Source organism: Palaemon carinicauda, chromosome 14, assembly GCF_036898095.1.
Source record: "Palaemon carinicauda isolate YSFRI2023 chromosome 14, ASM3689809v2, whole genome shotgun sequence".
NCBI classification, from domain to species: domain Eukaryota; kingdom Metazoa; phylum Arthropoda; class Malacostraca; order Decapoda; family Palaemonidae; genus Palaemon; species Palaemon carinicauda.
The window spans coordinates 119733679-119746178 of record NC_090738.1 but is presented as its reverse complement, the minus strand read 5'-3'; the positions used below and the strand labels follow the sequence as shown (position 1 = coordinate 119746178).

Here is a 12500-nt window from a genome sequence, read left to right as displayed (position 1 = left end):
GACTGCTCTCTCAGTCAGCTAGCTCCGCCCAACCTTTGTCCCTGAAATAAAATAAAAGATAAAATCCTATCACTAGGTCTTTCGCGAAATTTCCAAGGCATATGGTACGGAACATTCTCTCTCAAACCTGACACAATACCTCATAAAATATAAAAGAACATTACACAAGCCCTTGTTCATATCTCGCACGAATCCCACAACACTCTCAAATAGATTACGTAAGACTTCGTATCATCATTACGTGAAATAAAAAGTTAATCCTTAAAATTAACGTAAATTTACATATACTAACTTGAATAAAGAATACAATGAAATTAACGACGAAAGTCTTACGTAATTTACATAATACACCTACATCTACATGAGAGGAGCTCATTTTACGAGCTGGCTATTCATCTCTTCAATGCACAAATAAAATATAAATAAAATCATTAATAAGCTATGGTATTTACTCTACACTAAATCAACTCCATACGAATATATATATATATATATATATATATATATATATATATATATATATATATATACACACGTGTATATATATATACATATATATATATACATATATATATATATATATATATATATATATATATATATATATATATGTATACTGTAATACCTTGGAGAATGAACGCCCCACAGCTTGAACAATTAGGTGATCAAATAACATTTTCAAAAACCTCTACAGAATTGCTATGGGAGTAAAACCATATCGCTGTCAACAATCGTTGAGGACACTAAGCCAACATTGACCATTCCGCTTGAACCGTCTATAGCTCCAGCTATTTTGTATATGTTAAGGATTTCAGGCGAGCAAACAAGTTTTTTTAGGGGGGTCAACTGTGGTAAAACTGTAGAAGACATTAACATAAACGCGGTTATCTTTAGTAACAGTGTAAACTGCAGGATGTTTAAAGAAATCTCATGCATTTATCAAAAGCAGAAAGAGACAAATATCAATTTCTTTTAATAAATGTATAAATTTCATATAGAGGTCGTCCCTTTTTACAAGGGTTCTTGTTTGATGTGTACGTAGATATCAAATGTTCATCAGGAGTTTCCTTCCGTAACAGGGTATTTGGGGAGGATGGGACCGAAGCGTGAGGCTCTCCCAATGGGGTATATCACCAATAAAGAAAATACTCCCCAGATTCAGTCCAAATTTACTCCAGTATTCTAAACAGTGGATGTTTGTTCTTTGTTGGGTATAAAAAAATCCAAAATTTCATGATCTATGAATCTTAACTCGTTACAAATTCTAGTAGCGGACTGACAAAGAAACTTTAATTCATTTTGCTTAATAAAATCAGTTAAGATTTCAGAAAGAACAAAAGAAAAATAGATATCATCTATATACCATGAGAGAGAGAGAGAGAGAGAGAGAGAGAGAGAGAGAGAGAGAGAGAGAGAGAGAGAGAGAGAGAGATAATAAGTTGGAAGCAGAACGCCAGGATTCATCCTAAGTCTTAAGCTTTTATCAATTTCAATATGGGGTCGATATTTCCTGTCGATCTTTTTACCCACATCGTGTCTGAGATGAAAATATTCCTTGAACATAGATTCAAACATTTCCGTGAAAAATTTAGGGTTTAGGGTTGAAAAAATCCTTTTAAAAAAAGTAGTGTTCAGGAAAGGCACAGATTAAAATAATTACTTGCCAATTGGTGATATATTCACTATATAAAAGTTTACCCCAGCAATACCCCAATATCTTTCAACTATCAGTTATATTTCTTTTTTACTTAGTTAATTACCACATTAGACCACTGCCATCTAATTACCCCCACCCCCTTTTCTCGTTCTGCTTATGACATAAGTCCTCCGAGTGTTACCACACGTTATTGAAGTTTTAAATTTTGATCTTAGATAAAAATCATCATTGCAGTTATTATATAAAAAAATTATACCAAAAACTACAATTCTATTTATTATTGAAAAATCGCAGAGCTCCTTTGAATATATTTATATTGAGAGAGAGAGAGAGAGAGAGAGAGAGAGAGAGAGAGAGAGAGAGAGAGAGAGAGAGAGAGAGAGAGAGAGAGAGTAACAAAATTTCCTGGTGCCAAATGCCATCTCAATAAAAAAAAAATGGCAAACTGAAGAGGCAAGACCAGATGTTCGATGCGTATCGAAATCAGCTAACTAACAATCACTGTTTTTCTAATAATTTACAATTTCTGGTGACCACATCTCGGCAAAGGCTGACAGCCAGGTATTGTATTCCGCACCAACCCCCTCTACCCCAGAGATCCCCCGCACAGGTGGGTGTGTCAGGAGCTCTTATAAAAGGCACTGGGGATTAATTTCTGCTAGTCGTTACAGAGACTCCCAGCTATTGGGTAAGTGACACGTCTTGGACGGTGTGCGCCTCAACTATTCGATCTGTGGGAGAAATGCTTTTAATTAAATGAGGTTTATTCTTCACGGCTGTTATAATCAGTTTTAGTTGTGATACTTTAATGATATTGACTTTTTCATAGAAAGAATTTTGAGTTGACAGTGAAGTTTAGCAAGTAAATAAAATTATACAATTGTCTAATACATACTTACTGAAAGATATCAGAAGTGACCGCGCCGTAAGATATTTCTAGATATTCTCGATCAATTACATTTATAAACAATCTTTCAACGCTAGATGCTATTGGCTGACAGAAAAAAATAACAATTGTTAAAATCTGTATGGAAACCACTACACCTTTAGACAGTTATCGAACAAAAAGAAAATATCATATCCTATTTTGCTCATTGCAATATGCTTGGAAAAAACTTTCCTCTTTTTATGCTCATGTTTTGAAATGAGGTGTAACTAATCTAAACCATTAACGTTACAAACTTATACACGTTATCAAAAAGGTATATTCATGATACGTTTCTTATTGATATCATTGAAATTGAAAATTAATTCCTGTACCGTCCACATAATAGCAATATAAATAACAAACTTTTCAAATAAAATATTCTAAAAATCACGACATTACTTTGTAAACCAACAGAAAATGATATTGTATACCTACATACCGTGCAACATTTGTGAAGGTCTTCGATAAAAGTTTAAAAAATAATGGTCCAGAAAGTTTAATCTGGTCTAAAACTGTATATGAATCCATTATTTTTTTTTTTCATGTATTAAATGTATAATTACGACTTCATGAAATATATCTTGAACATGAACAGTGTGTGTTGCTACGAATAGACGAGAAACGCTTATACAATCATTATATTTAGTTTTTGATTTACACACACACACAAAATATTGTTAGAACATTGTAAATAAGTGAATAAAGTGTAAAAGTATCAATTCTACCAAACAGTTTTTCCATAAGATTGAAACGTCAGCAAAAAGATATATACATTTTTTTAACGATGATAATTTTTCAAAAACTATTCTGCTTATTGTATGATTAATCTGAAATGAAAAAGATCTGTAACAGGAAACTAGATGAGAGAATGCGTAAGCTAAGGAAAGAACTAAATATTAACATTTCTTCTCAAAAAAAAAAAAAAAAAAAACAAAGTTTGAAATCTTAGCCAATTATAAAAGAGTTTTATGAATTACACACGTCTCAGATCAATGCCCATTTAGTTCAGCTCTTTTTACGTATGGTATTAATTGATTGTCAATTGCAGATTATATTAACGAAAAGTCTTGACTGACTCAAATAATTCAAATTTAATCTTACTATTTACATACATATCTATACTCATCAACATGCTGGTCAGTCAGTCTTAGGAGAAGGACACTCCAGAATCAAACCTTTATTCCCTAGTTTAGTCTTGGGCTAGAGTTCTCTTGCTTGATGGTTCACTTAGGACACACTATTCTATCTGTTTCCTTATTTTCTTTCCTCACTGGGCTATTTTCCCTGTGGAAGCCCTCGGACTTGTAGCATCCTGCTGTTCCAACCATGGTTGTAGCTAAAGTAGTAGAAGTAGTAGAAGCAGTAATAGTAGTAGTAGTGGTAGTAGTAGTATTAGTAATAGGAGTAATAACCAACGAATTTCTATTTTTTTACAGACTAACAGCAACACGAAGACAAATCCACCACCATGTGTGACGACGAAGAGGCGGCAGTGCTCGTTTGCGACAATGGCTCCGGTCTTGTCAAGGCTGGCTTCGCCGGTGATGACGCTCCCAGAGCTGTCTTCCCCTCCATCGTTGGCCGTGCCCGTCACCAGGGTGTGATGGTCGGTATGGGTCAGAAGGACGCCTACGTCGGTGATGAAGCCCAGAGCAAGCGTGGTATCCTCACCCTCAAGTATCCCATCGAACATGGTATCATCACCAACTGGGACGACATGGAGAAGGTCTGGTACCACACCTTCTACAATGAGCTTCGTGTTGCTCCTGAGGAGTCCCCAACAATGCTCACTGAGGCTCCCCTCAACCCAAAGGCCAACCGTGAGAAGATGACTCAAATCATGTTCGAATCATTCAACATGCCCGCAACATATGTTTGCATCCAGGCTGTTCTCTCCCTCTACGCCTCTGGTCGTACCACTGGTGAGGTTTGCGACTCTGGTGATGGTGTCTCCCACATGGTGCCCGTCTATGAAGGTTTCGCTCTTCCCCATGCCATCCTCCGTCTGGACTTGGCTGGTCGTGACATCACCAACTACTTGATGAAGATCCTGACTGAGCGTGGCTACTCCTTCACCACCACTGCTGAACGTGAAATCGTCCGTGACATTAAGGAGAAACTCTGTTACATGGCTCTCGATTTTGAGGGTGAGATGAACGTTGCTGCTGCTTCTTCTTCCATTGATAAGTCTTATGAACTCCCTGACGGTCAGGTGATTACCATTGGTAATGAGCGGTTCCGTGCCCCAGAATCTCTCTTCCAGCCTTCCTTCTTGGGTATGGAATCTGCCGGTGTCCACGAGACCGTCCACAATTCCATCATGAGGTGCGACATTGACATCAGGAAGGACCTGTTAGCCAACATCGTAATGTCTGGTGGTACCACAATGTACGCTGGTATTGCTGACAGGATGCAGAAGGAAATTACCACTCTTTCGCCATCAACTATCAAGGTTAAGATTATCGCTCCTCCTGAGAGGAAGTACTCTGTATGGATCGGTGGTTCCATCCTTGGTTCTCTGTCCACCTTCCAGGCCTTGTGGATCACCAAGGAAGAGTATGACGAGTCTGGCCCAGGCATTGTTCACCGTAAATGCTTCTAGAAATAATAAAGTTCTAATAATAAATAAAATATTTTCATATCTTATGTTTTCATTCCCTTCTTGGTGATACTTAACTATTTTGACTATTGTTATCAAATTTCTGCCTCACATATCCTAGCCACATTAAGCAAACCTATATGATAGTAATGATTAAAAATAAAAAACTGACATTTGTTGTAATTACTCCAATTAAATTAATCAATATTCAAAAATTCTAAATGAGAATTTTTTATTTTGTTAAACATACATTTTTGAAATGTAGACTTTACAAACCTTGGTTATAACACTTCAACCAAACTCTATAAAATTAAAATAGAAGCTATTTTGAACAGGATTCATGCATAAATGTATTTTCAATGATAAAACTTAATGAATTCCAACGCGGAAAACAAACAGTTTCAGTTTCTTTGAAATATCCCTGGTCCTAAAAATCAATAAAGAACTAAGTAGTTTAAAAGGGATCTTTATCTAATGGGAGTAACTGAAATTAATTTCTATACGAGAATATTTGAAAGTCATTAAAAGAGAGAAAATCATGTTGTCCACAAATAACCCATGTTGTACATTTCCATTACCAAATAACATTATAGAGGTCTAGAAAAAAATCGAGATATATTGCTCTGTCAAATATAGTTACATTCTTACAAAAATAATTGCATCATTCTAAAAAATACATCTCAAACCACGTTGAAGATGATTATCATTCTGGGTAATCAGGAATAAGTAAAGACTCCAAGGTAAGAATTTTATTCTAGTTACCTAACATTCAGCAATATATGAATTTTTATAGATACTACTGGCTGGTCGCTATCAAAATGAACAGGTAGATTGTTTTAATGGCAAAATGCATATATAGCTAACTTTATTATCATTATCCTCATTTCCCAAGGTGCAACTCTAGTTGCAAAAGCAATTGATACTAGCTCAAAGACAAAAAGAGAACCTGCTCAATACGTTTGTATAGAAAATAGTGAAAAATGTCAAACTAGAAGAAAGCAATGAAAACATTATATTATAATACATTAAAAACAAAATAGCAGATTAATACCGATGTTAAACAGATGAATAAGATTAAACTAGGAAATGAGAAATATATCAACCTACTTGAAGGAAGAGCATTTACACCAAGTTTGAACTTTAAAAATTCCATGGGTTCAACAATTAGATCGTAAAGATCTTTCCCTATTTTGGTAAGAGCTGGAAAGATATTTATAAAATAGTGTAGTATCAAACCTCAGGAGTGAAAAGACAAGACTATTAACTTAATACCTTGTATTACGTGTTTGAATGGTATAGTCTTGGAAATCCTGAATGCAAAGAATACCCAGAATCATGAAAAATCTTAAACAACATGGATAAAGAGCTAACTGAACGACGCTACCAGATTCACACTCATATCAAGGAAAAGAACCTAGGAGGCTGTGAGAACATGGAAGAATGAATTACGACCAAGCATGTTTCTCAAAAGTGAATTTGCAATAAAAAAAAAACCACTCGTAAAATTTTAAATTAGCAGCATATTCTTGACAAACTTAAAATAATACTTTGAGTTTTATTATGGCTCAGCTTCATCAGCCATAATTTACACCCTGTACTAATTTGAGATAGATAGTTAAGGGATTCAGCTACCAAAAGCCTACATTTAGACATTGGGATTAATGCAAAGTGAGAAATATCATCTGAATGAGATACAATATTTTCTACCTAGACTAAACTACATACCATGCACACATGACATGAAGAGTAAAGGACCAGAAACAATGCCCTGCAGAACACTAGCTATCATATTCCCGTAGTCACTATGGGATCCATCAAGAACTACTAATTCTAATCTACCGGTAAAGATTAAATGGTACTACGCAGAAATTACCCATCAACCCCCAACTATGTAAGTTTGAAAGTAAGGGACTCATAATCAGAATGGTCAAAAGTATTGCTAAAGTGAAGACAAATCATACATAAATCATGAACACAATGAAGGAATTTAAGATTTCAGCACGACACTGGAGATTGTAAGATTAATATCAAACATCACAAGCTTCAAGGTAGCATCTTCCAATTTTTATAATGGTTCAACAAAATTGGGTTTGAAATTAAAATTACCGAAGCAATTTGCTGTACAATTCAGGCAATGAAAAAAGTGAGTAAAAATTATACGTGGTTGAAAAGAAGAAAGGATCAAGACTATGGTAAGGAACAAACAAAAAAGAAGAAAGAAACCAGATATAAAAAGAGTATGAAAGCTTAAGAAAAAATATTTCCTTAAAAAACAATGTGATATACAATTGTTATTCAATATATAATCCGCAGTGCTGCATTCCATAACTAGAAGAGCAAGAGGCGGTTAAATTTATTCCAATTTAAAATGAAAGGCCTAACAGAGTAGTACTTCAATCACCACTCTAAAAAGAAAAGTATACTTTCTCTTATATATTCATGATAATTTTTTTTTCAATTGCAATCAAAATGAAATTACACTGACGATTGTTACGTAATAAATAAACTATTCAAGAGCCTCGTTGTTGATCTATCATTTATTCCTGAATAGGAAAAGTAACACATAGGAGAAAGTTTCAGTCTAAACTAATCTCCACTTCTTCAATATCTGATGCAAAACCTAGAGTCACAATTAAAAAATGCAAAGTTAGTAAAACAATTCCATCGGCAAGAAAAGGAGGAGCTGTATTTCTTCTTACTTACCCGTCCTCTCTCTCTCTCTCTCTCTCTCTCTCTCTCTCTCTCTCTCTCTCTCTCTCTCTCTCTCTCTCTCCTGTATTTTTAAGATCCGAAGAGGGGGTGGAGTTGCCAGAAGACAGGTAAACGAATCGGGAACGATAAACTGAAGCGTAGGTGAGTTTAAAAAAGTTAAAATAACCAGGAACAATCCTTTAACATGATGTCAGCAAAAATATAGACTGTACTCCACAAATGAACATAATTACTACTAAGAATACTGTAGCTAAAATGCAGGTGACTCTGTGTGCATGTGTAAATGAAAACTATACTGTATAATTTTTTCTAAAAGTAAATTAAGTCTTTTCATACGTCCCACGCATGCTATGCTGCTAGTTTTTATGGTGCTAATGGCAGTATAATGACTCAATTATAGGAAAACTGATATTGTGACCATGAAATCTCTGGCGGACGATTTATACTAGTTTTTGGCAACATTCTATTATCTAGGACAGTTTCACATATTTGCGATATAATAAGGATTACAGCCCATTTTACTTATATAAAATGTATGAAATTACATGTAAATGATGTATATAATAAAAGTTTTAAAAATAAGATTAGATATCAACTTGGAAACAATCTGAAAAAAGAATGAATTAAGGTAATGATCAATAAATACGATCTAAACTATCCTCTTTATCGCCATTTGGCTAAGCATGACAAATTATTCAAATATATATATATATATATATATATATATATATATATATATATATATATATATATATCAAATAAGCCATATATATTAATACATTAAAGTCTGGGGCTCTGATCCCGAGTTCGTTAAGAGAATCCAGACTTTAATGTATCAATATATATGGCTTATTTGAAATATGAAAGAAACACGTTTAAATGTGCAAAAATTTATCATATATATATATATATATATATATATATATATATATATGTGTGTGTGTATACATACATACATACATATTGCAGAATGTGTCCACTCGGGTAATATTTTTCTATCGAACAATTACAAATGTATACCATCATTCACTAATCGTGAGGCAAATAAAACAAATTTGTCAGTTATTCACGAATGTAGATTTTGAGACTTTTAATGCTCTAGTTCTAAATATGTATTCCCATCTGGCAGTGCCGTGTGATCAATAAAGAAAAAACTATTAAATTGTCACAAAAAGAGTAAATTTCATTCAGTTAAACCCATTTATCTAAATTTCCATGTGCCTCGACCCAAATCTAATGATGTTTACACCTTGATTTAAAGCTACTGGTGTTGTCCAAGTAAGAGCGACGATGATACCAGCCAAGATTTCGCCACATTCATTTCCATGTGGGAGTACTCATTTCGGGGCTCATATAAAAGCAAGCGTTGGGTTAAGCCTCGTCAGTCGCTTGAAGGCTCACCTGTGGGTAAGTGGATCACTGGCGTCCGTGCATTGTCATTCGAGATCCTTGTGGCATCTGAATCGCACGTTAACTGCATACTGCGTGGATAACACAGTGAACGGATGATATTTGTGAACGGTGATAGAATTATCTTGACAAAACCTATGTGTACGGATCTATTTGAACAGGACTTCAGAAATAACAGCAAAAGATTTAGTGCGTTTGTGTGTTCAGCGAAGTTAGTCGAAAACTAGTAACTTCTGACGAATAATCAGTAATTAATAACTGAATAACAGCTGGGACAGCTGTTTTTTTTTTTTTTTTTTTTTTTTTTTTTTTTTTTTTTTTTTTTTTTTTTTTTACTCAGTGATGAGACCGAGACCGAATAGTGCCATTTTACGAGAATATTTACTCATCCAGATTCTAAATGTTTGTTCGTCATATTTAGTTGCAATCGCTTTGGCATTACCCTCATAAGCAGATCTGTCTGAGTATGTTCAGTACTTCTATAAATCAGTATCATAGAGAATACTGTAATGATTTCTTTATTGTAAGAACTTCCGGGTCCCCTTCTCAACAAAGATTCTCGATTTTCATAAGGCTAAAATTATAATAAAATGTATAATATTCATTAATTCAACAGTAAATCATATTGGGTATCAAAGTTCACTTTTAGAAAAAATTCTAATTTATTCTGCTAAAATCAAAGTTTTTACGGATATTGCATAATTTAATTAACAAATCCTCATGAATGCTAAATCATATTCATATGTATAAAAAGAAAAGAATTGTGACTCTCTAAAACAGGAAATTTACCGAGACAACCATTACTGATAATGATTAATCATTTGTAATAAATATAATCACTGACGTTTCAATGATATTCTAATTTAAAATTTTCATTTATTCTGCTAAAGTTAAAGTTTTATGAACACATTGCCTAATTTTATTCACAAATCCTCACAAATGCTAAATGATATTCCAATGTATAGAAAAAGGGGAATAGTGAATATCGAAAACAGGAAATGTACCAAAATAACAATTACTTGATTATGATCAATCATCTGTAATAAATATAATCACCGAGGTTTCAGTGATATTCCAACTTTAAGGAGCTATTTAACAGTCATGAATAATTTCAAACAATTGAAATACATTTGTATTATGTTTCAAATTGGAATGCAATTCTAATCTGTTGGATGAACGGTTACTATTATAAATAGGGAGTCCGAATTTCTTAACAATTATAGATTTTACTTCAGTTTTAGCATTTTAATTACTTCAGTTTTAACATTTTGTTTACTATTTCCCTTGTCGTGGTAGTTTTCTGCATTCAAATAAGAATTTATGTTTAAACAGGATAATATTCTCTAACATAGACATATTTCTACTTCAGGGATTACAGTAACACCAGCAACACCATATCAAAACCACCACCATGTGTGACGAAGAAGAAGCGTCAGTGCTCATCTGTGACAATGGCTCCGGTCTTGTCAAGGCTGGCTTCGCCGGTGATGACGCTCCCCGAGCTGTCTTCCCCTCCATCGTTGGCCGTGCCCGTCACCAGGGTGTGATGGTCGGTATGGGTCAGAAGGATGCCTACGTCGGTGATGAGGCCCAGAGCAAGAGAGGTATCCTTACCTTGAAGTACCCCATCGAACATGGTATCATCACCAACTGGGACGACATGGAGAAGGTCTGGTACCACACCTTCTACAATGAGCTGCGTGTTGCCCCTGAGGAGTGCCCCACCATGCTCACTGAAGCTCCCCTCAACCCAAAGGCCAACCGTGAAAAGATGACTCAGATCATGTTCGAGTCTTTCTCCATGCCTGCAACGTATGTCTGTATTCAGGCTGTGCTCTCCCTCTACGCCTCTGGTCGTACCACTGGTGAGGTTTGCGACTCTGGTGATGGTGTCTCCCACATGGTTCCAGTCTATGAAGGTTTTGCCCTTCCCCATGCTATCCTTCGTCTTGATCTGGCTGGCCGTGACATCACCAACTACTTGATGAAGATCCTGACTGAGCGTGGCTACTCCTTCACCACCACCGCTGAACGTGAAATCGTCCGTGACATCAAGGAGAAGCTTTGCTATATGGCTCTTGACTTTGAAAACGAGATGAACACAGCTGCTGCTTCTTCATCTATTGACAAGTCTTATGAACTTCCTGATGGTCAGGTCATTACCATTGGCAATGAACGCTTCCGTGCCCCTGAGTCTCTCTTCCAGCCTTCCTTCCTGGGTATGGAATCTGCTGGTGTCCATGAGACCGTCCATAATTCTATCATGAGGTGTGACATTGACATCAGGAAGGACCTGTTGGCCAACATTGTTATGTCTGGTGGTACCACCATGTATGCTGGTATTGCTGACAGGATGCAGAAGGAAATCACTGGCCTTTCCCCCTCAACTGTCAAGGTCAAGATTATCGCTCCTCCTGAGAGGAAGTACTCTGTCTGGATCGGAGGTTCCATCTTGGGTTCACTGTCTACTTTCCAGGCCTTGTGGATTACCCGAGAAGAGTACGATGAATCTGGTCCAGGCATTGTTCATCGCAAATGCTTCTAATCTACAGGATATTAGTACACAGTATTAATAAATAAATATTTTCAAATTTTGCTGCTTCTCACTTCTAATCCACCAGTTGAAATCAACTTGTATTCAAATATGTAACTATTACAAAAATATCCCAAAGATCTGAAGAGCTTGAAGCTGTATGCAGAGCCTTTACAGAATTTAAACCAGCTACATGCTGATTACTGATAATGATGTAAATTATGATAATACATCTACTTTTCAGTAATGTAGCTAACTTGAGTTTTCCTAAGAATAATTGCATGCAAGAAGAGTCAAGCATGACCTTGGAAAATGACTATAGTTGTGTTTATGAAAAGAAGAATCTTGAATCCAACTCCTCGGTTGTTATTAATCGAACGTTAGATTTACATCCATGCAAGGGACATCTTATAATTGCAGTAGACAGTAACAAAAACATGTTATATATGGAAACGAGACTATAAGGGATTAAAAAGAAAAAAAAATCTGCTAACGTGTTGATGACAACTTTTAAGATTCAATAAACAAGGCATTTACAGATATATATATACACATATATATATACAAATATATATATATATATATATATATATATATATATATATATATAAATATATATTTATATATATACATATATATATTATATATACATATATATATA

The 12500-nt window shown here is 35.0% G+C and overlaps 2 protein-coding genes across 3 annotated transcripts in view; both read left to right on the top strand.

The window, feature by feature from the left end:
• The window catches only part of LOC137653696 (actin-2, muscle-specific-like), a 7489-nt gene extending 2167 nt beyond the window's left edge, over nucleotides 1-5322 (top strand). Inside the window, exons 1-2 of one of the 2 annotated variants that reach the window (XM_068387273.1) lie at nucleotides 2276-2345; nucleotides 4022-5322. In XM_068387273.1, the coding sequence (XP_068243374.1) occupies nucleotides 4054-5187 (1134 nt within the window). In that variant the 5' untranslated portion in view covers nucleotides 2276-2345; nucleotides 4022-4053 and the 3' untranslated portion in view covers nucleotides 5188-5322. Of the gene's footprint in view, nucleotides 1-2275; nucleotides 2346-4021 lie in introns of those variants that run through there. The other variant, XM_068387274.1, reaches the window with a different exon arrangement.
• Nucleotides 5323-9166: 3844 nt separating this feature from the next.
• Nucleotides 9167-11900, top strand: LOC137653695 (actin, alpha skeletal muscle-like). The gene is made up of 2 exons (XM_068387272.1): nucleotides 9167-9303; nucleotides 10676-11900. Exon 2 carries the CDS (start codon nucleotides 10718-10720, stop codon nucleotides 11849-11851), a length of 1134 nt encoding a protein of 377 aa, XP_068243373.1. The 5' UTR covers nucleotides 9167-9303; nucleotides 10676-10717; the 3' UTR covers nucleotides 11852-11900.
• Nucleotides 11901-12500: the final 600 nt, after the last annotated feature.

What these genes read in the sequence shown, in the direction of transcription:
- LOC137653695 (XM_068387272.1), top strand. Translation starts at nt 10,718, where the DNA reads ATGTGTGACGAAGAAGAAGCGTCAGTGCTCATCTGTGACAATGGCTCC.